At 34.9% G+C, this 25203-nt stretch overlaps 2 protein-coding genes across 4 annotated transcripts; one reads left to right on the top strand and one right to left on the bottom strand.

Moving 5' to 3' along the window:
* The first annotated feature begins 5065 nt into the window (after positions 1-5065).
* Positions 5066-9929, top strand: LOC107826449 (alpha carbonic anhydrase 7). Of its 2 annotated transcripts, XM_016653433.2 has the most exons (7): positions 5076-5301; positions 5730-5941; positions 7150-7256; positions 7325-7433; positions 8994-9161; positions 9264-9317; positions 9655-9929. In XM_016653433.2, exons 1-7 carry the CDS (start codon positions 5214-5216, stop codon positions 9733-9735), a joined length of 819 nt encoding a protein of 272 aa, XP_016508919.1. In that variant the 5' UTR covers positions 5076-5213; the 3' UTR covers positions 9736-9929. The 2 variants fall into 2 exon arrangements, with proteins under 2 accessions (XP_075104382.1, XP_016508919.1); XM_075248281.1 differs by lacking the exon at positions 9264-9317 and having other exon boundaries at positions 5066-5301.
* A 56-nt stretch (positions 9930-9985) lies between these two features.
* On the bottom strand, positions 9986-12537 carry LOC107826450 (E3 ubiquitin-protein ligase RZFP34-like). Of its 2 annotated transcripts, XR_001657281.2 has the most exons (7): positions 11995-12537; positions 11812-11889; positions 11502-11728; positions 11269-11309; positions 11015-11134; positions 10633-10674; positions 9986-10546 (listed from the first exon to the last, which is right to left on the bottom strand). XR_001657281.2 is itself a non-coding variant. In XM_075248282.1 (6 exons), exons 3-6 carry the CDS (start codon positions 11321-11323, stop codon positions 10527-10529), a joined length of 237 nt encoding a protein of 78 aa, XP_075104383.1. In that variant the 5' UTR covers positions 11324-11728; positions 11812-11889; positions 11995-12537; the 3' UTR covers positions 9986-10526. The 2 variants fall into 2 exon arrangements, 1 of the variants encoding a protein (XP_075104383.1); XM_075248282.1 differs by having other exon boundaries at positions 11269-11728.
* Positions 12538-25203: the final 12666 nt, after the last annotated feature.

Here is a 25203-nt window from a genome sequence, read left to right as displayed (position 1 = left end):
GCTCCCTGATCGAGCTCCCAAGATCGAGCTCCCTGAGATCGAGCACCCTGAGATCGAGCTCCCTGAGATCGAGCACCCTGAGATTGAGCTCCCGAGATCGAGCTCCCCTGATCGAGCTCCTTGATCGAACTGGACAGAGCTGTAAGTTATAAAAACAGAGGACATTCGTCCCATTTGCCATTTTTGACGAACTTGAGCTTGAGCAGAGGCGACTTGACAGATTTTCAAGGAAAAAATATTGGGGTAAGTGATTTTAACTCGGATTTGGTCTACATATACAAGTATATCATTGTTTTCACCATAAATTAGTGTTTTGAGATTTAAATTTGAGAAATTTTTAGAAATCTCATAGAAACAAATTTTTAAGATTTCGGTATCGATTCTGAGTCGGATTTGAGTGAAACTGGTATGGTTGGACTCGTAATTGAATGGGTTGTCGGATTTCATAACTTTCGCCGGATTCCGAGTTGTGGGCCCCAAGGGCGAATTTTTAATTAATTTCGGGATCTTTTCTTTAAAATATAGTATTTTCTTATAGAATTGATTCCTATAATATTTAGTGATTGTATCGAATTATTTTGGCTAGATTCGAGCGAGACGGAGTTGGATAATCGTGGAAAAGGCCTTATAGTGGATTAAATTGGAGCAAGACGAGGTAAGTCTCTTGTCTAATCATGTGAGGGGGAAATTACCTCATATGTGATTAAGATTAAATAATTGTTGCTAATTGTGGGGGGCTACGTACGCACGAGGTGATGAGAGTCCGTGCGTAGCTACTATTAATGCTAAAGTCCGGGTAGTTTAGGACTCAAAGCATGCCTTACTTGTGTAAATTGTATTCTTTGATTTATTTATATTAATTGATATATATGAATATATTGTGAATTGTTAGATAAAGATATTAAAGGATGGAAATCTCATATGCTTAATTTTTGTTTAAATCAATTAATTGTTAAAAAAAATTGTTCTCCTCCCGAATTTATCTTATAATAAATATACTCTCCTTCCGGAGGCATATAAGAAAATGTCCGTCTTTCTTGTGGAGCGGGCCGAACGCCTCGGCAGGATAAATGCATCTATGGATCGCGCCGCACGTCCCTCGGTAGTATACACGACACTCTGGATCGGCCGTACGTCCTCGATAGAAATCGTGCTTAATAATAATAATAATTACACGATACTTTAATAATTTATTTCAGCTTGTGAAACTAATTAATAAATTGGAAAATCTTTGGAATTTAATAAATTATTATTCTTGCTTGTTAACGAATTAATTGTTACTCCTGTAAATGAGATTTAATTGATAAATTGGAAATTATTTAAATTGAAGGAATTTAATTAATATATTGAGAATTGTTACATTTGAAGGAATTTGATTATTTTCGCTGATTAAATAAATTATTATAAATTCTGTAAATCATGCTGATTCAAATATCCTAGTTTTATTTCAGTTATTATTGACCCATAGTGAGTGTCAAAGTCGGCCATCTCGTCTCTACCACTTCGAGATTAGGCTTGATACTTACTGGGTACACGTTGTTTACGTACCCAAACTACACTTGCTGCACTTTTTGTGCAGGACCTGAGACAGGTACTAGTGGAGGACATATCATCACATACCCACGTCATCCCGAGGCATAGTGGTTAGCTGCCTTTCTGAGCCGTTCTGCAGCTACCAGTGTCTCTTCTTATATTTACATTCTGTCTATTTCATTTCAGACAATATTTGGGGTTTTGTATAATCTACTAGATGCTCATACACTTGTGACACCAGATCTTGGAACACACATTGGTAGAGTTTGGGTTTATATTTTGTTTTCTTGGTTTTAAACTTTATCAAAGTATGCTAAATTTATTAGTTGGCTTGCCTAGCTGTAGTATTGGACACCATCATGACTTACAGGTGAAATTGGGTCGTGATAGAATCGTTGTATAAAATTTGTATTTGAGTTATCAATACTATCTTTTTGCATAAAGTTATTGATATGTATCAAAAATTGTCCAAAGATTTTACGAGGTTAATAACTGTCGTGCGGGGCTAGTAAAGTATTCTGCTTCATTTGATTAGTTAACTTACCCAATACACTAATCTATCACAAATTAAATGAAACCTATTTAAATCAGCACTAAAATGGATACATCGTACTTACAATTAATATTATACAATTTGATGGTACAACAACATACAAATTTAGAAGCAAATTTCGTACAAATTTAATACAAATTGATATATCTACAACAACATACATACTAAAAATAAATTTCATACAACTAATAATATAGTATACACTTATTTACAACTTATCTACAACTTTCATACATTATTTTTACCCAGCTAAAATATATCTACAACATCATACAACTTAAATATAATTTTCATACAAATTTTATACAATGTCTTTTTGTATATTTTGTATCTAATTTGTATATGTTTTGTATGTGGTGTGTGTTTCTTCCTCTCTAAAATTCCAATCAAATCTCTCTCTTAATACAATTTTGATACATATCAATAACTTTATGTAAAAAGATTGTATTGATTACTTAAATATAAATTTTATACAACGATTCATACATTATACAACTATTTTTCAACTTTCATACAATATTAAAATAAAAAATATATAATCACAATATAATGCATCATAATACAATTATACTATAACTTTACTACACTTTCGTAAGTATATTGTATGTCATGTGTTCTTCTTCTTCTTCTTCTTCTTCTTCTTCTTCTTCTTCTTCTTCTTCTTCTTCTTCTTCTTCTTCTTCTTCTTCTTCTTCGAGTTTCAATCTGAAATTCAACCAAAATCAAGTCTAATTTTTACCAGACACCCTCAAAATTGAGATATAAACTCCAAAAAATATTCCCAATTGTCTGCAGCGACACCCAATCCAAATAAATAATAGTTTTTGAAAATCCAAATTCGAATTCAAAATTTCAAAGCTTTTTAATGGCCGTCAATGGCGGAGAGTCAAAAACATTCAAAATTTATTGATTGATAATTTTAATTTGAACATCAATTGTGCAACATGAAAGGAAATCGCTAAGTTAAAACTCTGTAGTAAAACGATTGAAATCCATTGATGAATTTCATTAAAAATATATACAACATGAAAGGATAAAAAATAGAGGACATTAGAGGAAGAAAAATTGAGGAAAGAACAGAGAATGAGAGATTGAGAGAGAGAGAGAGAGTGACGGAGAGAGAGCGCATGAGAGAGAGAGAGAGACGGAGAGAGAGAGCATGAGGGAGAGAGAATAAGGATGAGAAATAATTGATTCCTTATTCAATTTCTAATATAAATGGATACTCATTTAATTTCTAATGTGTATATAATTGGTAAATTGTATATGCCTATGTAATTAAATTGAAATTTAAGTAGGGAGGGTAATAAAGTTTTAAATAGTGTATATGAAGGTAAAAATCTCAAATCTAATTAATACTAAGCAAATTAATCCGTTGGGCTTAGATTTTTAAGGAGGCAACGAGATGGGGCTTACCTCAATTAGCTTAACCTATAATTAAAGAAAGAAAATATATGTTTGACTTTATGGAGGCAAAAAGAATAGTTCCTAGTTTTCTTCCCATGAAGGAAATTGCTAGGATAAAGGAAGTTTATGATTAATTAATACTTATGCTTTTTGGATTTATATGGATATTCAAATCATGAATGGTAGGGAAACATCAATCACGCCTTTGTGGAAAATAGCTGTACAATTATGCAAAATTATATTTGACATGAAAGTTTATTCTCTCTGTTGTACTTTACAGTTCATTTAATAGTGATTAGTGCATTTTATATTTTTAGCTAGCACTCTTATTTTTGTTAATTTCTTAAGTTCATAAACTGAGTCTGAAATCTGAATAAGAAGCTTGTACGAAATTCCCCCACATAAGCAAATCAATTCAAGGCTTAGAGATAGTTCTCCTAATGTAGCTAGCCATAGATTAAACTATATTATAGGAATATTATATATAGAGTTTATAAGCTAACTCATGATCTATCTGAAAGCATGAAGATATAACTATCTACAATTTTTAACTTAAATTTGAAACAATGATTCTTCAATCGTCTTTATAAGCTTTTTATATTTAAAAGGTTAAATACAAGTCACAATCTTTTGCAACTAAAAATATTTAAATATATAAAAATATTCTCAAATCATGATAGATTTTAGTTTAGCACTAACTCATAAATTTGTTTTATTAATTCTTGATCTTATTGTAAAACTTAAAGTTGTATATATAATTTCAAGAAAGATTTAAGTTGTACAAATTGATAATGTGAAACTTTTAAGACTTCTAATGGGGGGGGGGGGACTAACGTGGGATCAAATAAGTTCATATAAACTCATCAAAAAATTATATTGTATATATTGGACTATTTTATCTTTCTCTAAAAAAAAAACAAAATACAGTAATAATGAAAATATTGAACCCATTTGACCTAAACATAGTGCACGACTCACGGGTAAAGTGGGTTCAATGTTTTTAAGACCAATCAACAAGTACAACTCTTTCCTACGTAAGTTATTTCTATATTCATTAGGAGTATATCTAAGCGGCATGTTTTGCTTCTTCTTTTTTAAGGCGCAAAACTCATTTCTTCGTACATTACTTCTTAATATGATAAAAATCTTGGGTCCTGTACTGCTTTTAGTATAGTTTAATCTGTAATAGTAAGTCTTTGATTATTTTATGAATTACTAATCAACGGTTATCATAATAATTTTATGGTAATACATAATTGTATAAATATTTTTTCATCAATACAAGAGTGGTTAAACTTTTTGAGATTTGGATTTAAAAACACATTTTAAAGACCATTGAATGCACGTTGACTAGTCTTGAATGATAGTCTTTCTGGATTGTTTCAAATATGGTCTTACTAGCGTAGCTTGGCTTATACTGCAGACAAAGGGAAAGAAAATAATATTAATTGGAATTGTAAGTCTACTGATTTTCATTTCTTTTTCCACATGTTTCTTTTCTTTTTAAATTTTTTGTCATATGGTCTTTTGTAGTATCCAATAAAATTTGAAAGAAGAAACTGATAGGAAAGTCTAATGTGGCATCCACATAGGGAAATACACAGATTACGAACTTGTATTTCCATAAAGCCACTAGGTGAAACCCTCTGATTGTCACAATTAATTCATTGTTACATTTTCCTTTCTCCAAAAAAATAAAAATAAAAAGTAGTTTCTTACAATGAGGGAACAGAGATATCTATCATTCTTGGTCATTATTTATTTCCTTCTCTTCCTCCCTGCAACATCCATTAGAGCTCAAGAAGTTGGTAAGTGCTGCAACACTAATTTTTTATGTTTTTCTGTATAAAAGAAAAGCCAGTTTAATTAGTGCAATAAGCTTCTGAAATCCCCTTCCTCGGAAAGTTATACTATGTAAATAAGCTAAAAATAACTAATTTTTGTTCAAATATAAGTTTTTGAAACCCATGACATGTTCAAATTCCAAGTGTGGTATTTTTGTATTATTTGAATCCCCTTGTCAAGATTCCTGGCTTCGCTACGATCTGTGAGAATGGTCTGGGAAGATCAGACCACTAGGTCTACGGCTTTGTACACTAGATTTAATATATGGTCTACTCCTTTTTTAGCTCGTGCATAACTATAGCTTAATTAGTGCACCGATCTGTCTTTTTTTTTGTTCGTATTATTTTTTTTCATTGTTTGATATTTGGTTTATGGTGTTTGTGATATACAGAGCATGAGAGGGAGTTTGATTATGCTTTAAAAAGTGAGAAAGGTCCAAGAATGTGGGGAAAACTGAAGAAAGAATGGGATGCTTGCAATAAGGGGGAGATGCAGTCTCCTATAGATTTATCCAATGAAAGAGTTAGAATTATTCGAAAGCCAGAGAAAAGGAATTACAAGCTCTGCAATGCTACTGTTAAGAACAGAGGACATGACATTTCGGTAAGCATTTCAAAGTTAAGATGCACATTTGTTCAGATTGATATAGAGGAAATAATTAGTGAACTTACTTTAAAAACAAAAAATAGTGTACTTAATTTCTTTTTGATTTTTGAAAACAAATACCATCGGAAACCAATCAGAAAACATTTTAAACCGGTCCATTTGAAAGGATTTCTAGAAATTTGTATTTTGATGCCTGTGTTTTGAAAAGCTTAGTCGAAAAAAAAATATTATTTGAATTGTACGTTTTTAAAAATAATTAATATATATAAATTACGCATTACTTATAACTCTAAGCTTGGGACAAGTTTTTTCATAAAGATTGTCGTGTCTAAAAGTTTTTCTTTAATGATAAGAGTTTCGGACGTGGAACCCCGGAACTCTTCACGCCTGAAACTCTTATTAAAGTTGATGTTACGTGATCAGGAACTCACGAATTTAAATCATAAAAATAGTCTCTTGAAAAAATGCACGATACGATTGCATAAAATAGATCTTTGTGATCTGGTCTAGACCTTTGTGATCCGGTCAAAACTATCTATATTAATAATGAGCACAAAGTTTCTAAAAAAAAATACTCTCCTTTAATTTTACTTGTCCATTAACTTTGCATATCTTTACTGTGATACTCATAATAATTGATGTATAGTTTTAATGGATTTGGAAGGACTAATTAATATTAAATGTAAAATAAAAAAAATAAATTATTTTTCTCTTAATATGCGAAAGTGGTCAATTAAAATTGAAAATCTATTTTTAGAATAGTAGACAATTAAGTGGGAATTAGAAAATGACCAAATTTTCTAAGAATATTGACGACAAACATGTTTTGTCGTGACATATTTGTCGGTACTTGGTGGATTAATTATTCCAATTCCATCATAATCTATGTGGTTATTTGTACAATTATTCATTACATTGTGACTTTTTAGTTTCTTTGTCCAACACTCCAACAACTCTTTCCTCAAGTTTAGAGACAGCTGGGTCGGTATCCCAATTCAAAATTGTTAATTATAGAAGACGAATCTTATTCTTTATTTGAGAAATGTTACACGCACTTTGAAAATCTTAAAGATGCTTACGGACTTTAACCTCTTTTTTCCCTATTAATTATATAGTATAGTATTATTTTTCTTCTTTCTTTTTAAATTATTCGATTTATTAATTTCAACTAAAGATGTAATCAATGATATATGGTATTGTTGCAGTTACAATGGCATGGGGACGCTGGATCTGTTTTGATAAATGGAACAGAGTATCCTCTACAGCAAGCTCACTGGCACTCTCCTTCAGAGCATACTGTTAATGGCAGAAGGTAAGCATCCTTATAAATTTTTTGGATAACTTTAATTCCTATTTTTTTTTAATGTTATTTTGGGATAGGTATGCCATGGAAATGCATATGGTTCACTTAAACGAAAATGCAACAAATAAGATAGCTGTGATTGGAGTCCTCTACAAGTTTGGAAAACCAGACAAATTTCTCTCTAAGGTAAAGCTCCTCTGTATATATATATACTCCATAAGTTTCGTTTTATGTATTTTAGTTTGACCGAGAGAATAAAAAAAGTTTTTAAATCGTGTGACCTTTAAATTAAAGATATGTATAATGAACTAAAATGCTTTGAATCTTGAGTGTTAAGCTTAATAGCTTATCATGTGTTTTATGTTAGATTAAAGAGTTACTTATAGAGAATAACATTCTTTTTTTAAACATACTAAAAAGTAGAATAAGACACATAAATTTTATAAATAAATAAAAAGAGTATTTCTTAAGATATAAATTTGTAAAAGTCCATACTGACAAAGATGTAGTGAATACACATATATCCACAATTATCAATTTTAAATTGTGAATCTGCTTCTTGTGCTTACTCATCTCAAGAAATTCGTTAGATTTTGAAATAAAAACGAGATTTTCTGCCATGATTAAGCCCCTTTTTTTACAGCTTGTTTGGATGGTTGTTACCATCATTTTATAATGCATTGTATTGTTTTATGAATATAACGTTTGAATAGATTGCATTGTTTATTGTTGTTAAATAACATTTTACTGTTTGGTTTGACTGTATCGTATTGTACTTGTAACTGATAAGTTTATTAAAATACCCTCAATTGTTTAAATATTAAATTTATCAAGTTACGCATAAAAATAATTTAAAAAAACTCATTTCTACTACTTTATCACCAAATATGTCTTATAAATAGATTAAGTAATTAAATTCTAACAAAATTAGTGGAACAAAATTAACAATTTTACATTGGAGTTGGAAGCGGTAGAAGTTCCGAAAAAAAAGGGACAAAGACAAAGTAGGTTATAGGTGAGAGATTTGGAGTTTAAAAAAAAGGTAAAGGGTAAAAGAAAATTATGGAGTAATAGTTAAGGCATAATTGGAAAGAAAAATAGGAAACAGTCTTACCATACCAAAATGGTTGTTTCAAAAAATAGGACTTTTTATTGTTCCGGAACAATGGATTTATCAATACAATCCAACCAATTTTAATGAAACAATCAAAACAAACATTGTTTTGGGATAACAATGCAATATGATGCAATGGGTAACAACCATCCAAACAAGCTGTTACTGATCAGAACTAGTTGAAAATGATATTTAACAATTTATTTAATGAAAGCAGAAACGGAGGAAGGAAAGCAGTTTTCGCACGGTTAATATATCTAAACTTGTCGATGGTTGACATTGGATATATGTTTTACTTCAAGTGGAATAATAAATTAAACTTACTAACTCTTTCTTGTAACCACTAATCAAATTATTCAGGAAGTTAAGGGAGGAAAGCAGTTCTTGGATTCTTTCATGGTTAATATATCTAAACTAGTCAATGTTAACATTGGATATTTTTACTCAAGTGGAAGAGTAGATTAAACATACCAAATCTTTCACGCAACTACTAATCAAATTATTTAACATAAACGTACCTACTCTTTCTTGCATGCAGTTATCAAATTATTTAACCTAACCCCAATTTAACTTCTCATTTTTTGAAAGCTGAAAATGTGTTATATTTTCTAATGCAATTATTTTTTTGGCAGTTGATAAGAAATATATCATCTATGATTGACAAAAAAGACGAAGTGAAAAACGCAGGCATGATCAATCCCAGAGAAATCAAGATTGGTAGCAGAAAATATTACAGATATTTGGGTTCACTCACAGTTCCTCCTTGCACTGAAGGAGTCATTTGGTCTATAAAAAAGAAGGTAGCAACTTGACACTAATTAAGTCCTCATTTACTAACGTATTTTTCTGTTCAAGATAGATGATTTAATATATATATATACTGCAATTTGAATCAAAATTAGGTACGGACTATTTCAAGAGATCAAGTTAAATTGCTTAGAGAAGCCGTTCATGATGTAAGTTCCCTTATCTCCACAAAGAGTTGTGTTAGGTATATGACGGAAGTCATTTACTATGAATAATATTGATTTTCTATATATTAATTAAAGACTATTAATAAATGAGATAGTGCTTCAATAAAATATTTGAGTATTTTATACGGTTGGGGAAGGGAAGGTCTCATTTGGAAATCACTCACCCAACCAATTACTGAGTCAATCCTTGCGGGCCACAAGTGTCTATATTGTCCTATCATTTGCGATGAGTTTCTTTTTATCAATATTGGATAGGGAGAGTTTTTCGCTTGTACGCTTTGCATCACTTTTTAATACTATAATCTACTTTTGATCGCAGTATGCTGCAAGTAACGCAAGGCCAATGCAACCGCTAAACAAGAGACCGGTCTATCTTATGGCACCAGGAGCTACTGTTTGAGATCATTATTCTTTAATTTCGTATTTGAAGTAACAAAGATGGCTGTTAACGTTAAATTCTCTTTATTGTTCTTATTTTGGCTAAAGCAAAAAACTTGCTAGATATGATTTGTGCTCTGAATCTTTTGCTAAGGCAAAGTGCTTGCTGGGAAGAAAGCCAAGAGAAACGCATAATAGATTTACTTTTTTCCTTTTTCTTTTTATGAGTTGAATCAACTTGACATCCAAATTACGATATTAGTAATTTAGAATGAAAAGAAGAAAAGATCTAATTATGAAAAAATGGCTTAAGGTTTTTTGGTTAGACTAGCTCACTAACAAGCCTTAGACTACTTGGTCTTCTTTCTAATTCTAGACTAGAAGTGAACCTAATCCCAGGGTGTTGTTGGGCCAATGAACCAAACCATCCCAATTTTCAATACACTTCGGTTTCTCAATTTATTTGGGATTGACGCGTAGTTATTGTTGTTGTTGTCGTAATTGTTGTCGTAAAGGATAAAGCCAAAAGATCCACAAAGTTCACAGCTAAATCAATACCCTAAAATGATGTTGCCTTGAACTTGCCTTGAACATTGATACAACGATCGATGGTTGACATTTGACAACAACAACGTGAAACAGAATGGCGCTCTTAGGTTTCCATTTAAGAACCTTAAACCTCATCTAACAATTTCTTCAATGCTAGATGAGCATGAACTTGGGCCTCCTCTCGTCTGCCTTGTGTTATAGGACTTACAGTTAAGGCACTTACGTGCGACAATATGGAAGTTAACCTCTGATGTTTCCCCGCAGTCATTGCAAAGAATCCAAACCTGAATAATTGACGCAGAAATTCAAACACAAAATAGGAGTATCATACTTGCGTAAAATCTCAAAGGCAGATATGACTTTCTCTTACCATCTTGTTTTGATACATTTCTGCCATAGGTGTCGACGCAACCTAGAATTAGAATATAGATGAAGTTAATCAGTGTGAAGAAAATATTTGAAAATAATTTTAATCAGGTTGCCATATGCGTAACTCCTGGTCTAGTTTTTTCCAAACACGAGACATATCACAATATGATCTTGAGCAAACAGGACAGTAATCAGTATCTTTCAGCGGACTTAAAACATAAGAACAACAATAACTGAAAGCTTACTGGAAATGTTGTTCTATTTGTATCACACATTCCAGATGCATTGTGTGCCCACAAGGCAAGACAGTAATATTCTTTGTAGTGTCAAAAATATACTGCACAAAGTGACAATAAATAAATAAATTGCCATTTCAATTACACCTTCTAAATTTCGTTTTTCCTCAAATTTAGCACTTGTCTCAAAGCAAACAGGGCAATTATGGTGCATTGCTCTTTCTACACAAATATGTGATTCCTTCATCATATTTGAATAACAGCAGTCTGAAAGCAGGGAAAAAGAAAGGTTAATAGATTTTATGTTTCTGTAAATAATCAACTAAACAAAACACTAATGGTCGTAGGAGCTTTTGTTGCAGAATAGGATTTCATCCATAAGAGTAAAGCATCTCACTCACCACATCTGTTGCAGTGAAAGAAATTATTGTTGCCACCAGTTCTGCATTTAAGCATTTTGAGCAGGAAATGAAAAAAAAAAGGGAAATATTAGACATGATATAACACACTTCAAACATAAAATGCATGCATGTTAAGTAATATGTCCTAATTTTCACTCCAATACTATCCATGATCAATCACAGCCCACAAGTAAATTCTAATGAACGAGATGAAGCATCTATGGCTAACTAACCAGCAAGTGTTTTGCCATTTCTTACTAAAATTTCTCCTCATAAGAGATTTCAGATGAAATGTTTAATGACCAGGCCAGGTCAATTTCTCAGATATCGTTGACTTTGTGTTCATATGAATGAAAACGTTTAGGAAAATGTATCGAAGAACTGAAAGTTTAGAGCAATATTAGTAAGACTTGATCCTGCAGATTCCGCATTTATCACAGTGGTATTGATCCTTGGAAACCTAAAAATAGAAATTATCAAGATTAAGAATACGACATACAGTGAACCAAGAATGTTTGAGTAGAATGATCTTCAGAAACTTACATCATCATCAAAGAAGTTGCATTTTGAGCAATAGTACTTCCCCATACAAACCCCACAATGAACACATGTTTGTTGAACCTAAAGTGCAATCAGGGTGAAATACCAGTTTTTACCATTCTGCAACAAACATAAATATATAATAACCTGAATAAGTTATTAACCTCTAGAAAACTGAAAACTCACATCTTGTTCCGTGTTAAACAGTGAGCAAATGACCTGAAAAAATAACCACTTGGAGCTTAATTGTTAAAATGGTTGACAAAGTAGGAATGACAAACAAGAAAAACTAACTAAAAAACATTGATTCTCACAGCAAAAGTAAATTCAACCAATATGGAAGAAGAAACTTAAACTGACACAGATGAAACATAATGGTTCCTAATTCAACTCTTTCTAATTTATTAGAAATGAGTATGAAGAAATTAATGATACTTCTTTATCTTTTGAGATATTTTGCCGGATCGGTCGCTCAAGACTTTTGGTTTATTCAGACTCGATAAAATGTGGGATCACTTCTTGCGGACTTGCTAAGAAAGATTCATGTTGAGCTTAACCAACACAAAAATATTCTTAATAAGATGTGATATTATCCATTTTGGACTAAGCTCGTACAGATTTTCCAAAAGGTCTCACGTCATTAAAAGAACCCTACGCCTTATATGTAGGGTCCCAATATTGTCAGCTATCAATATGAGATTCGTACATCAACAATTCTGATCTAGTTCATGGCCTATTAGAAGTAGAAAGTACTCTGGTCGTATTAGTTAAATATGGTTCTGAAAAATAAGGTATTCTGGTGGTATAAGTAAAATATGGCTCTGAAAAACTATCACTCAATAAATCCAAGACACCAATCACATACTCCTTATCTCACCTACTGCATTCTCATTTTGGAAAAATTCGATTGGTCAATGGGGAGTTTCCAAGTACTTATTTTTTGGTCAACCTACGAAATGAATTTATATTAAAAACATGTTACATTACAAGGAGCGTTGACATGATTGTTCCCTGAATTACAAAAAAAGCATGTAGGAAAGTTGCCTTGTTGAGGTATATCATGTTCTACATTAATACATTCATTAGATGGATCATCTTAACAAAAATTAAGAGGGGCATTCTGGGCCGAAGTAGAGGTTTTCCTTGAATAGACAGTGCCTTGTTGGTACGCACTCAATTCTTGTTTAAAAAACGTTGGCGGCTCCAGTAGTAGATGCATAGTTGCTCCTAAGTCCATAGATGCTCCATGTTTTGCTAAGCTATCTGCTATGCTGTTCTGCTCCCTGTATGTATGCATGATGTGCGGGCTACCCAAATTCCGTAGCAAGTATCTGCATTCAGACAGTAGTGATGAGTGGTGCATGTTATTATTTTTAACATAAAAATTACCTCAGTGGAGTCGACATTGATTTTCAGTGGTAATAGTTTATGTCGCCATGCAATGTGTAAGCCTTGGAGTAAGGCGCAAAGTTCCATTGTAGTAGGGTCTCCTTCCAGCGAATCCTAGTATCCAATTGCCGGTGGAGTTTCTGAATACCCCTCCGATCCCATATCCAGGAGATGTTGCATTTGAGGAGCCGTCTGTATTTAATTTAAATGTGCCGGCAGGAGGTGGTTCCCATTTGAGGTAGAGATTGCTAATTTGAGTACGCGGATTTTGTTGTTGGATGAGATAGTGATATTCATTGGCAGGAGATAATAATTGTTGAAGCGAGTGTAGTACGTTCATATGTTGGAAAAGTTTCTGGTTACGGCAGTTCCAGATATGCCAGAGAGTGAAAGGGGTGAGTATTTGGGTTGGGGTGTGGGTTGGTACTGGTGTAATAGAATTTATGAGTCAACTGCGGTATGGATTTGGCATGATAGGCGTTCCATGAATAATATAACTATGTATGGGGAAAGTGGATCACCTTGACGCAGTCCCTTAGTTGGGTTTCCGTTTAATAGAATGGAGATGAATGAAATGTTGATGCATGACATAATGAGAGTGATCATAGATTTGGAAAGTTAAAAAAATGTAGGGTTTCCTTAATGAAAGCCCATTCCATTTGATCAAAGGCTTTCTCTAGATCTAATTTTTGGAGAAAGTTTGCTTCTTTGCCTTTTTATATTTGAAATGGTTGAGGATTTCCTGTACTATGATTGTATTACCTGAGGCACGACGATTTTGAAGAAAAACATATTGCTCCAGACTAATAAGCTTATGTAATAGAGGCTTTAATCTGTTTACTATAATTTTTGTAATTAGTTTATAAAGAGTGTTACAAAGGCTAATCGGTTGATATTGAGTAATTGATGAGGGATGCGAAACTTTTGGAATGAGACATAAATAAGTTTTATTAACTATTGGGGAAATGTATTTAGAAGTGAAAACTTCATGGCAAAAGGAGATCAGTGAAGAGGCAGTATACGTCCAATATTTTGCATAAAAATATGGATGTAGACCATCAGGTCCTGGGGCCTTGAACGGTTGAAATGAGTTGAGAGCGAATTGAATTTCTTTCGTAGTTAGTGATCTATTAATGGATTTATGATCCTTAGTATTTAGTAGGTTGTAAGTGGTTACTGAGTAGGATTTGGAGGATTGAGTGTGATTTGTTGTAAAAAGCGTTTGATAGTAAGACTCTACCATTTCGTTTACTTTGGATTGGTCAAAAACCCAATTACCTCCTGAGTATATTAGTGTAATGATGCGATTACGTCGTCTCCGTTGGATGGTTAATAAGCGAAATAATTTTGTGTTCTTATCTCCATCTTGTAACCAATTTATGCGTGATTTTAACTTCCAGAAGTCCTCTTCGAGCCGAATTATTTCGTTGTATTTGTTGATAAGGTCAATTTCCAAATAATATAAGAAGGTACTTGTAGGGTATTTAGGAGATTTTTTGTAAACCATTTATTCTTGCTAAAAGGTTCTTTTTTTTTCCTTAAAGATGTTTCCAAACGTAGATTTATTCCATTCCTGGACATCTTCTGTGAAGTCCGTAATGGCATTAAATATATGCCTATTAGGTCCAATTTATACGAATTAGGGAGGTGAATTGAGGGTGGGAAGTCCATATTGTTTCAAATCTAAATATTTTGTTTCTCTTAAAAATTTTATGAAGGTTAATTAGTAACGGGCAATGGTCGAAATGTGTTCTAGGTAGATGTTGGATGTACGCATATGGGAATTTATTAAGCCATTCGTAATTATCTATACATCTATCTAATCTTTCTAGAATTCTTTGATTAAACCTGCATTTATTTGTCCAAGTGTATTTATTGCCTCTATAGCTAAGGTCAATTAATTGATAATAGTTTAGGAACCGTATGAATTTATCACATTTTTTATTATTAATAGAGTTTCCACCAAACTTTTCAGAAGCTCTTACTATTTCGTTAAAATCACCACCCACTAATCAAGGTAGTTGTATGGTATCGTTAATTACTTGCATATTTTCCCAAAGAACGTTAAGTGCATGTACATTACTTTTTGCATATATAGCGGAGAATAACCAAGTATTAGGGTTAGGAGGTACCTGGACAATGGAATATATTTCCTGGTGCATAACGCCCACCTGGTCCAGCTTGAGAATTTCACTATGCCATAGTAAGGCGATGCCACCTGACTGGTCTACTGCAGATGCATGTGCCATGCTGTTGAAGCCAAAATCATCACGTAAAGTGTTGTGATCCTAGAGGTGAGTTTCCGGCAGTGCTACTACTGCTGGGTTGTGATAGTTGATGAGTGAACGAAAGTTCCTACGAAAATCTGAGGATTGAGCTCCCCGGCAATTCCATATGATGAACTGCATTTTTCTACTGCTTGTTTGCTGCGTTGGAGGGTTTGGTGTCCCCTCCCTCTGTTGTGTCGTCAGTTGGATCATCGATGGAATCTTCATTATCCCATATTTCCCCATCTCTGGGTTGGTTGTTGGCCTTATATTTAGGGAATAACTTTTTAGCTCTTGTGGGCAAATTATTACTACTTTTCTTTCGTACTGTTCTTTGAGGTTGTAATACCTGTTCTCATTGAGCATGCATAGGATGTGCTGTGTTTCCCTTATATCTGCCATTGTTGCTGCCACCTCTAGCTGTGCTATTTCTTCTAGTTCATTAGGAGGGTGAGGGGGTGATAGTAGTGTAGTCGCTAAAGGTGTAACTGGTTGGTATGGGGAAGTCTGTGCATGGAGTGGGGAAGGTATATCTATCACTGCTCGTGGTTGAATCCATGGTACGAGGGAGTGAGCAAGTAGTTGAGGTGGGTAGAATGGGAAGTTAGATGGTTGTGGTGCTGTAGAGTAGTGGCTCTGTTGATGGAGTGGGGATATGAGTGGGTACAGTCGTGGTAGTGGTGTCATATAGTGGTGATTTTGTAGGGTTGATGGTTGATGCATTGCCCACAGATATTGGTTGTAAAGGTCGATTCCCATCCTCATCCCTTCTATAACTATTTGTGCAATGTCCGCCGGATTTTGAATCATGACTATCACTTCTTGATTCTCTATTTCTATCATAAATGTCAGTGCATGTTCCTGAAGACTCATTTCGTGCCAGAATTGTGGGTAAGCTTGCATTGAAGGGAATTGGGAGATGTAGATGGGTGGTGGTTGTGGAGTTTGGTTCGGAGGTTGCATGGTGAGTGTATTGAGGATAATTGGGTGTTGTAGTAGGTTGGTGTTTGTGAATGAGGTTATTCTCCGATACTGAAAATTTAATGGGGTTTTGTTCATGATGTTCTTTAGGATTTGCAGTATCATTGCTTGTAGTAGTAGTGTTAATCAAGGTGATTAATGATGATGGGGCAGTGACGTGCTTAAGTTGAGAGGTTGGAGTGTGCTATTGATTTGATGTGGGTTGGGGTTGGTTATTTAATGTGGAAGTAACATGTGACTGGTCTATTGGTATAGGTCGTGAGTGTGCATGGGCTTGCTTGGTATGAGTATTTGGGTTCTTGAAATGTGTAGATGGAGATGGGCCAGATTTGTTAGGTAATGTAGGAGTAGTGGTTGGTTCTAGTGCATGAAGGTGGATAGTTTGCAATGTAGTGGATGGTGGACTGGACGGTGCAATTACGGAGTTGTCTTGTGGGGAGTGCTGAGTAAGTTGTTCAGCCACGTGCTTGTTAATTGATGTATGAGTAGGTGACTTTGAGGCTGACTTAGATCGGCTAGTCAAAATTTGGGATTGGGCCCTGTGTGCGTCCATTTGTTGAGCTTGTGGAACTGGGCTGGTAAAAATTGATTTCACTGACCCGGTATGTTGTGGGGGAGTGTGTTGGACTTACGGGAGGCGAAGTTTGATCTAGCATGTCACTGTCTTCAGGATCTTTTAGTAGGTTTATTATAGAATTGTTAAAAATTTTTGGAGGGGTAGTGTAGTCTTTTACTTGTGTTTTTGGTGTAGGGTTTGGGGTGGTTGCAATAGGGAGTTTACTTGTGGTCGTTGGTGTGGTAGCCGCCGTGGAAAGTAGGCGCTCCTGAGGCGCTGATGATGTGTATACCTTGTAGTGCTGTAGCGATGGTACTTGTCCTCTTTTTATATGGCTTTTGCTTAGACGTCTTTGGGGGAATTTGACTGTTTTCCATTCACCATTTTCTGATGTTGTTTTTGTTAAGGTTGGCTGTTGAGACGTACTAGCATTTGCATCGTGATGTTTGTTGATGAGTGTAAGTATGGGTGTTTGGGTAGTTGTGCTGAGCGGGGTGGGATACGTACATAGATTTGTGGTATGGCCAAGCCGTCCATGTAATGTGCACAGCATGTTGAGGTCTTCATATGGAATTTATTGACAGTGCATGCCAATGTAGACGTGAGTTTTGAGAGGTTTTTCTAGTGGCACTTCAATGTATATACGCGCATATCGTCCCCTAGTGGTGGCACTGGTGCAGGTGTCTATCGTAAGGAGTGTGCCCACCTTTGCTCCTACTCTTTGGAGTATGTCAAAGTCATAAAATTCTGTAGGTAGTTCGGGGAGTCGGATCCATATGGCAGAGTATGTTAGTTGTGTAGCTGAGGCGATGAATTTAGGTTCCCATCTGCGGACAGATAGGAAATGATTAAAGATAAACCAGGGTCCTTCGTGTAAAGCCTTAGTCATGTTTTCCTCTTTTTGAAATTTGATAAGAAAGAAGTTTGAGCCTAGGTCAATAAGGGGAAGATCTTCAGTAGGTTGCGATAAGTGTTGAAGCTTTGTACGTAAAGTTTGGTGTCCAACTTTTCGTCCAAAAACTTTAATTATTACAGAATATTTCCAAGGGGAGTAAAGACGAGTTTTGTCGGAAGTGGAGAGTGGGATAAAAGTATCTGGTTCAACGTCATTTGTCAGCTCATCAGACAAATCTATGTGGGAGTGATGTGTTTGGCAGGTATGTGTTATGTGGTGAAAATGGTATTTTGCAGTAAAGTTTGTTAGAAAGATTGGGGAGGGTGTTGTGGATTTGGAATACTGGGAGTGTCGATATGCATGGAACTTAAGTCAGTGGTTTACTATCTGTATGTGTCATTTTTGGTGGTGGAATGGTGGTTTCTTGCTCTCGGCTAAGCCTCAGAGTTTCCAAGTACATGACCAAGTACTTATTACTAGGGGTGTACATTGATCAGGTTGGTTCGGAAACCAAACCAATTGTATCGGATTATTAAATTTAAATAACAAACCAAATCAATAAAAGTCAGATTTTTTTATCTCGTTTTTTCTCTGGTTTTTCGGGTTTTTTTTTCATAAAGTCTTCATAGCATAAAATGTAAAATTTATGCTCCAAATATTTTTTTAATCCTAGTAAGAAAGAACTATATAAGGTGTTTTTCAATAAAATAACATAAAATATGAGATGAGTCATGACATTGTACAAAAATATTCGACAATAAAGATAATAAAATCGCATAAAATAAATATTACTAATAAGTCATAACGAAAACAAACATAATTTAAAATTATGACTAATAAGTACTATTATTTACATGACTAACCACTAAAAAGAAAAATAAGTTATACATTTTATCTAAACCACGGAAAAACTAAAAAAAAAGATATCCAACACTATTTCATCCATAGTACAATTAAATTGAATGTCTTTTATTAGCATTAGTATGGATTTGATTTTGGTTTAGGATTTATTTGAGGTACTAACATTTGTGGACTATAAAACTTATTGGAGCATCCAAGAATTAATCCAAAAATATTCTATTTGTTATGAAACAATCTTTCTGTGTTCCAATTGTTAGTTCGGGTTAACTATATAAATTATCAAAAATCTTTCTGTGTTATGAAATAATAAAAGCATAAGAAGAATATTGTAGAAAAAAGTAGGGAGAAAGAACTCTTATTGATTTGGGATCAATTACAATGGAATAGAACCCCTCTATTTATATGAAAAAAGTGACTTAGCCACAAAGTAACAAACCCTAAAATCTCTCTAAAATATAAACATTCACCTTAAATACAATTCTATTTATAACACTCCCCCTTAAATTTCTATTCAACAGATAATGTGCCTCGTTAAAACCTTAACTAAAATAAAACCCAGTAGGAAAAAATTCAAGAGAAGGAAAAAGCGTACACATGTTTAAAAATACGCCTTTTGGTTGCCTCGTTAAAAACTTGCAAGAAAAATCCAGTGGAACAAAACCTTGTACGGAAAAAAGAGTACAATGCATATTAACTCCCCCTGATGAGTTATTATCTCATAGATGATTAATAATAATGCGTTGTACTGTAACCATCTCATGAACAAATGATAATAATAATCGCACATGTAGCCATATCATATATGCATCTTATGTGGTATACATGGAAGGTGAATGAGCCCATTTTCACCTTTGATATTTTCGGTATTCATGGGATTCAATCCCAATTTTAGTTAGTCTATTAATTGATGAGAACAAGCAACATAAGAAAATTCATAAAAAACTTTTCTAGTTCTTTAATATTTACCCATGGGAATTCTCTTTTATTTTTGCACATCATACTTAAATTGATATGGCTAAACTAGTTGTGCCAACTAGATAAATTATCAATATTGATAAACTTCAGGTTTACACCATGACGTGTGCAAATATCAATAAACTCCAAGTTTATTACGATATAGATTTTTATATCAATAAACTTCTACTTTGTTATTGCATACTTTTATTTGTGTAGTACAAACTGTATAATAAAGCGGGTACCTTTTCACATACATATTACCCCGCTACAAGTTGTAGTAATAGAAGATATTAAATTTTTCCTTTATTTCTAGTCTCAATATAACCAACCACTGTCACGATCCGAAATACCCAACTTCAGGACCGTGATGGCGCCTAATATTTTACTTGCTAGGCAAGTCAACGTTAAAATAATATTAACCATTTTTTTTAAAACAAATCAAATTAAACGGAAGTCAATTATTAAAATAAAGTGCGGAAGACCATAACAATCGAATCATCCAAATACATTTCTGAATCTGGTGTCACAAGTGCACGAGCTACTAGAATAATACAAATAAAGGTCTGAATAAAATTCAAGTAGTTTGAAAGATAATACAAAGCTAAGATAAGATAGAAGAGGACTTCAGAACTGCGGACGCTGTGCAGTTATACCTCAAGTCTCCTCTGGGTAGCTGAATCCTAGCAAGTCTATGGTATGCTGCTGGGACCAACTACAAAATCTGTACAAGAACTGCAGAGTGTAGTATGAGTACAACCGACCCCATACTCCATAAGTGTCGAGCCTAACCTCGACGAAATAGTGACGAGGCTATGACAAGACATATACATAAGCAACATGTACAAGTATATACAGATATGAAGCAACAATAACACAACAAATAACAATTTATAAATTTGGGAGGGAACATGCGAAAGGGGAATTGTATAATAATTTTAGCAGGAGAGGTGTCACGTAGCAGCCAATTAATTCATCAACAATAAAATGAGCAGTTGATAATATGAAAATGGCACGGCACCACCCTTCGTGCTTTTTCTCTCATTCTTCCCATGAATTTATAAATAAATAATAAGATTGGAATGACATCACCCTTCGTGCTTTAGCTCTCTTTCTTGCCATGAATTGATAATTAAATAATAAGATTGGCACAATATCACCCTTCGTGCTTTAACTCTCTTCTGGCACGACATCACCCTTCGTGCTTTTATACTCTTTGAAAATGGAACGGCATCACCCTTTGTGCTTTTACACACTTTCTTACCATGACAAGGATAATATAAATAATATAAATGGCACGGCATCACCCTTCGTGCTTTTACACTCTTCCACAATATTTAACAATAATTAAATCAATAAAATATTCATGAATAATGATCAAATAATAAATAATAAACTTAAGCAGGAATATCTTAATTAAATAAGAAATTATTCACAATGAACAAATTCCCCCTGCATGCTTTGACTCAACCACAATGTATAAGTACTCGTCACCTCACATATACACTGTACCCGCACATTAAATCAAGTAGCAAATAGACAAACAAGTCCTACTCCTTCAAGTCAAGGTTAACCATGACACTTACCTCGATTACACGTCCAAAACTCACCCGAGCCACTCGGGACCTCGTTTAATTATACCAACCAGTCCCGTAACATAACTCGGACTTACTCGGAGTCTCAAATCACGTCAAACAACGTTGAAATTATAATTCACACCTCTATTCGATCTTTTGAGTTTCAAACTTTTCAATTTACAAAACTCGTGCCAAAACGTATTAAATGAATCCAGAATGACTTCAAATTTGGCGCACAAGTCATAAATGATATAACGAAGCTATTTAAATTTCCTGAATCGGGTTCCGACCCTGATATCAATAAAGTCAAAATTGCGGTAAAATTTTGGAATCTTTAAGCTTTTAAACTTCCAATTTTCAATAAATGGCAATAACTCAAGCTAGGGACTTCCAAATTCGATTTCGGGCATACACCGAAGTCCCAAATTACGATATGGACATATTGGAACTATCAAAATACTGATATGGTCCCGTTTTCTCAAAAAATTGACCGAAGTCAACTCAAATGAGTTTTGAAGCACTATTTTACATTTTTATCAAATTTTCACATAAAAACTTTTCAAAAACATTTACGGACTATGCACATAAGTTGAGGAAAGATGAATAGTGATATTTGAGGTTTTTAGAGTACAGAAATAATTATTAAATTTAAAGAAGACCTATCGGGTCATCACATTCTCCACCTCTAAAACAAACGTTCGTCCTCGAACGGAATTAGAAAAGTACCTGGAATGGTGAAAAGGTGTGGATATCTACTCTGCATATCTGACTCGGACTCCCAGGTAGATGCTTCAACCAGCTGACCTCTCCATTGCACTCGAACTGATGGATGACTCTTAGAACTCAACTGACGGACCTGCCGGGCTAGAATAGCTTCCGGCTCCTCTTTATAAGTCAAATCTTTTTCTAATTGGACTGAGCTGAAGTCTAACACATGGGACGGATCACCATGATATTTCCAGAGCATAGACACGTAAAACACCGGATGAACTGCTGATAAACTAGGCGGTAGTGCAAGTTTGTAGGCTACTTCACCTACCCTTTCAAGAATTTCAAAGGGTCATGTATACCTAATGCTCAACTTGACATTCTTTTCGAACCTCATTACTCCTTTCATAGGTGAAACCCGGAGTAATACTCTTTTTCCAACCATGAATGCAACATCACGAACTTTACGGTTGGCATAACTCTTTTTGCCTAGACAGAGATGTGCGAAGTCGATCCTGAATAATCTTGACCTTATCCAAGGCATCTTGTACCAAATCGGTACCCAACAACCAAGCTTCTCGCGGTTCAAACTAGCCAACTGGCGAATGACACCGCCTCCCGTATAATGCTTCATATGGATCCATCTGAATGCTCGACTGGTAGCTGTTATTATAGGCAAATTCCGCAAATGGAAAGAGCTGATCCCAAGAACCTCCAAAGTCTATAACACAAGCGTGAAGCATATCTTCCAATATCTGAATAGTGCGCTCTGACTGTCCGTCTGTCTGTGGATGAAATGTTGTACTCAACTCAACCCGTGTGTCTAACTCACACTGTATAGCCCTCAAGAAGTACGAGGTGAACTGTATACCTTGATCAGAAATGATAGACAAGGGCACATCGTGAATGCGTACAATCTCGCGTATGTAAATCTCCACTAACCGCTCTGAAGAATAGGTAACTGCTACTGGAATTAAATGTGCTGACTTGGTCAACCTGTCCATAATAACCCATACTGCGTCAAACTTTCTCTGTGTCCGTGGAAGCCTAACAACAAAATCCATAGTGATACGCTCTCACTTCCACTCAGGAATTTCTAAATTCTGAAGCAAACCACACTCGGATGCTTGTACTTAACTTGTTGACAATTTAGACACCGGGCTACATATGTAAGCATATCCTTCTTTATTTTCCTCCACCAATAATGTTGCCGCAAATCTTAATACATTTGGCGGCACCTGGATGAATAGAATACCGGGAACTGTGTGCCTCTTCAAGAATTAATTCACGAAACCCATCCACATTAGGCACACAAATACGACCTTGCATCCGCAGAACTCCATCTTCCCCCACAACAACCTGTTTGGCACCACCGTGTCGTACCGTGTCTTTAAGGATAAGGAAAGGTGGATCATCATACTGTCGCTCTCAGATACATTCATATTAAGAAAACTGAGCGGCTGGGCAAGCTAGAACTCTTCTGGGCTCTGAAATATCTAACCTCACAAACCGATTAGCCAAAGTATGAACATCTGCATCCAATGGTCTTTCACCAACTGGAATATACGCAAGGCTCCCCATACTCACCACCTTTTTACTTAAAGCACCGACCACCACATTAGCCTTTCCGAGGTGATACAAAATGATGATATCATAGTCTTTGAACAACTCTAACCATCTTCTCTGCCTCAAATTGAGATCTTTTTATTTGAACAGATACTGTAAACTATGATGATCAGTAAATACCTCACACGAGACACCGTAAAGGTAATGCCTCCAAATCTTTAGTGCATGAACAATGGCTACCAATTCTAAGTCATGGATAAGGTAATTCTTTTCATGAAATTTCAACTGCTTCGAGGCATATGAAATCACCCTTCCATATTGTATCAATACTGCACCAAGCCCACCGCGAGATGCATCACAATGTACTGTATAATATCCTGAAACTGTGGGTAATACCAACACTGGCACCATAGTCAAAGTGGTCTTGAGCTTCTGAAAGCTCAACTCACACTCGCCTGACCATCTCAATGGGGCACCCTTATGTATCAATTTGGTCAATAGAGATGCTATAGATGAAATTCCCTCCATAAACCGACGATAATAACCTGCCAAACCCAGGAAACTCTTGATCTCTGTAGCTGAAATAGGTCTAAGCCATTTCTGAACAGCCTCAATTTTCTTAAGATCCACTTTTATGCCTTCTGCCGATACAACATGCCCCAAAAAAGCAACTGACTCTAACCAAAATTCGCATTTTGAAAATTTGGCATATAACTGATTATTCTTCAAAGTCTGAAGCACAATTCGAAGATGTTGCTCATGCTCCTCTCGACTTCTGGAGTAAATCAAGATATCATCAATGAATAAAACCATAAAAGAATCCAAATAGGGTTTGAATACCTGATTCATCAAATCCATAGATGTTATTGGGGTATTTGTCAGCCCAAATGACATCACTAGGAATTCGAAATGCCCATACCGAGTCCGAAAAGCTATCTCAGGAACATCGGATGTCATAATCTTCAACTGATGGTAACCAGGCCTCAAATCGATCTTTGAAAGTACCTTGGCACCCTGAAGCTAATCGAATAAGTCATCAATTTTTGGCAACAGATACTTGTTCTTGATAGTAGCCTTGTTCAACTGCCGATAATCTATACACATCCATATTGAACCATTTTTCTTCTTTACAAATAACACTGGTGCACCCCAGGGAATGAATCCCCGATCAAGCAAGTCTTGTAACTTCTTCTTCAACTCCTTTAGTTCCGGCGGGGCCATACGGTATGGTAGAATAGAAATGGGTTGGGTACCCAGAGCCAAATCGATACAGAAGTCAATATCTTTGTCGGGTGCATCCCCGGTAAATCTGTAGGAAATACATCTAGAAACTCACGGACAACTGGGACTGAACCCATAGAAGTAATATCCATACTAGAGTTGCAAATATGTGCCAAATAAGCTAGACAGCCTTTCTCGACTATACGTCGAGCCTTCATATAAGAGATAACCCTGCTGGTAGAATGGCTAGGAATCCCTTTCGACTTTAATTGAGGCAACCCCGACATGGCTAAGGTCACCGTTTTAGCGTGACAATCTAATATGGCATGATAAGGTGACAGCCAATCCATACCCAAGATGACATCAAAATCTACCATATCAAGAAGTCTCAAGACTCCCAATACTAACCACACATGAACG

This window comes from Nicotiana tabacum, chromosome 24, assembly GCF_000715075.1.
Source record: "Nicotiana tabacum cultivar K326 chromosome 24, ASM71507v2, whole genome shotgun sequence".
In the NCBI taxonomy this organism is placed as follows: Eukaryota; Viridiplantae; Streptophyta; class Magnoliopsida; order Solanales; family Solanaceae; genus Nicotiana; species Nicotiana tabacum.
The sequence above is the reverse complement of the archived record's forward strand: the minus strand, read 5'-3'. Positions and strand labels throughout refer to the sequence as shown.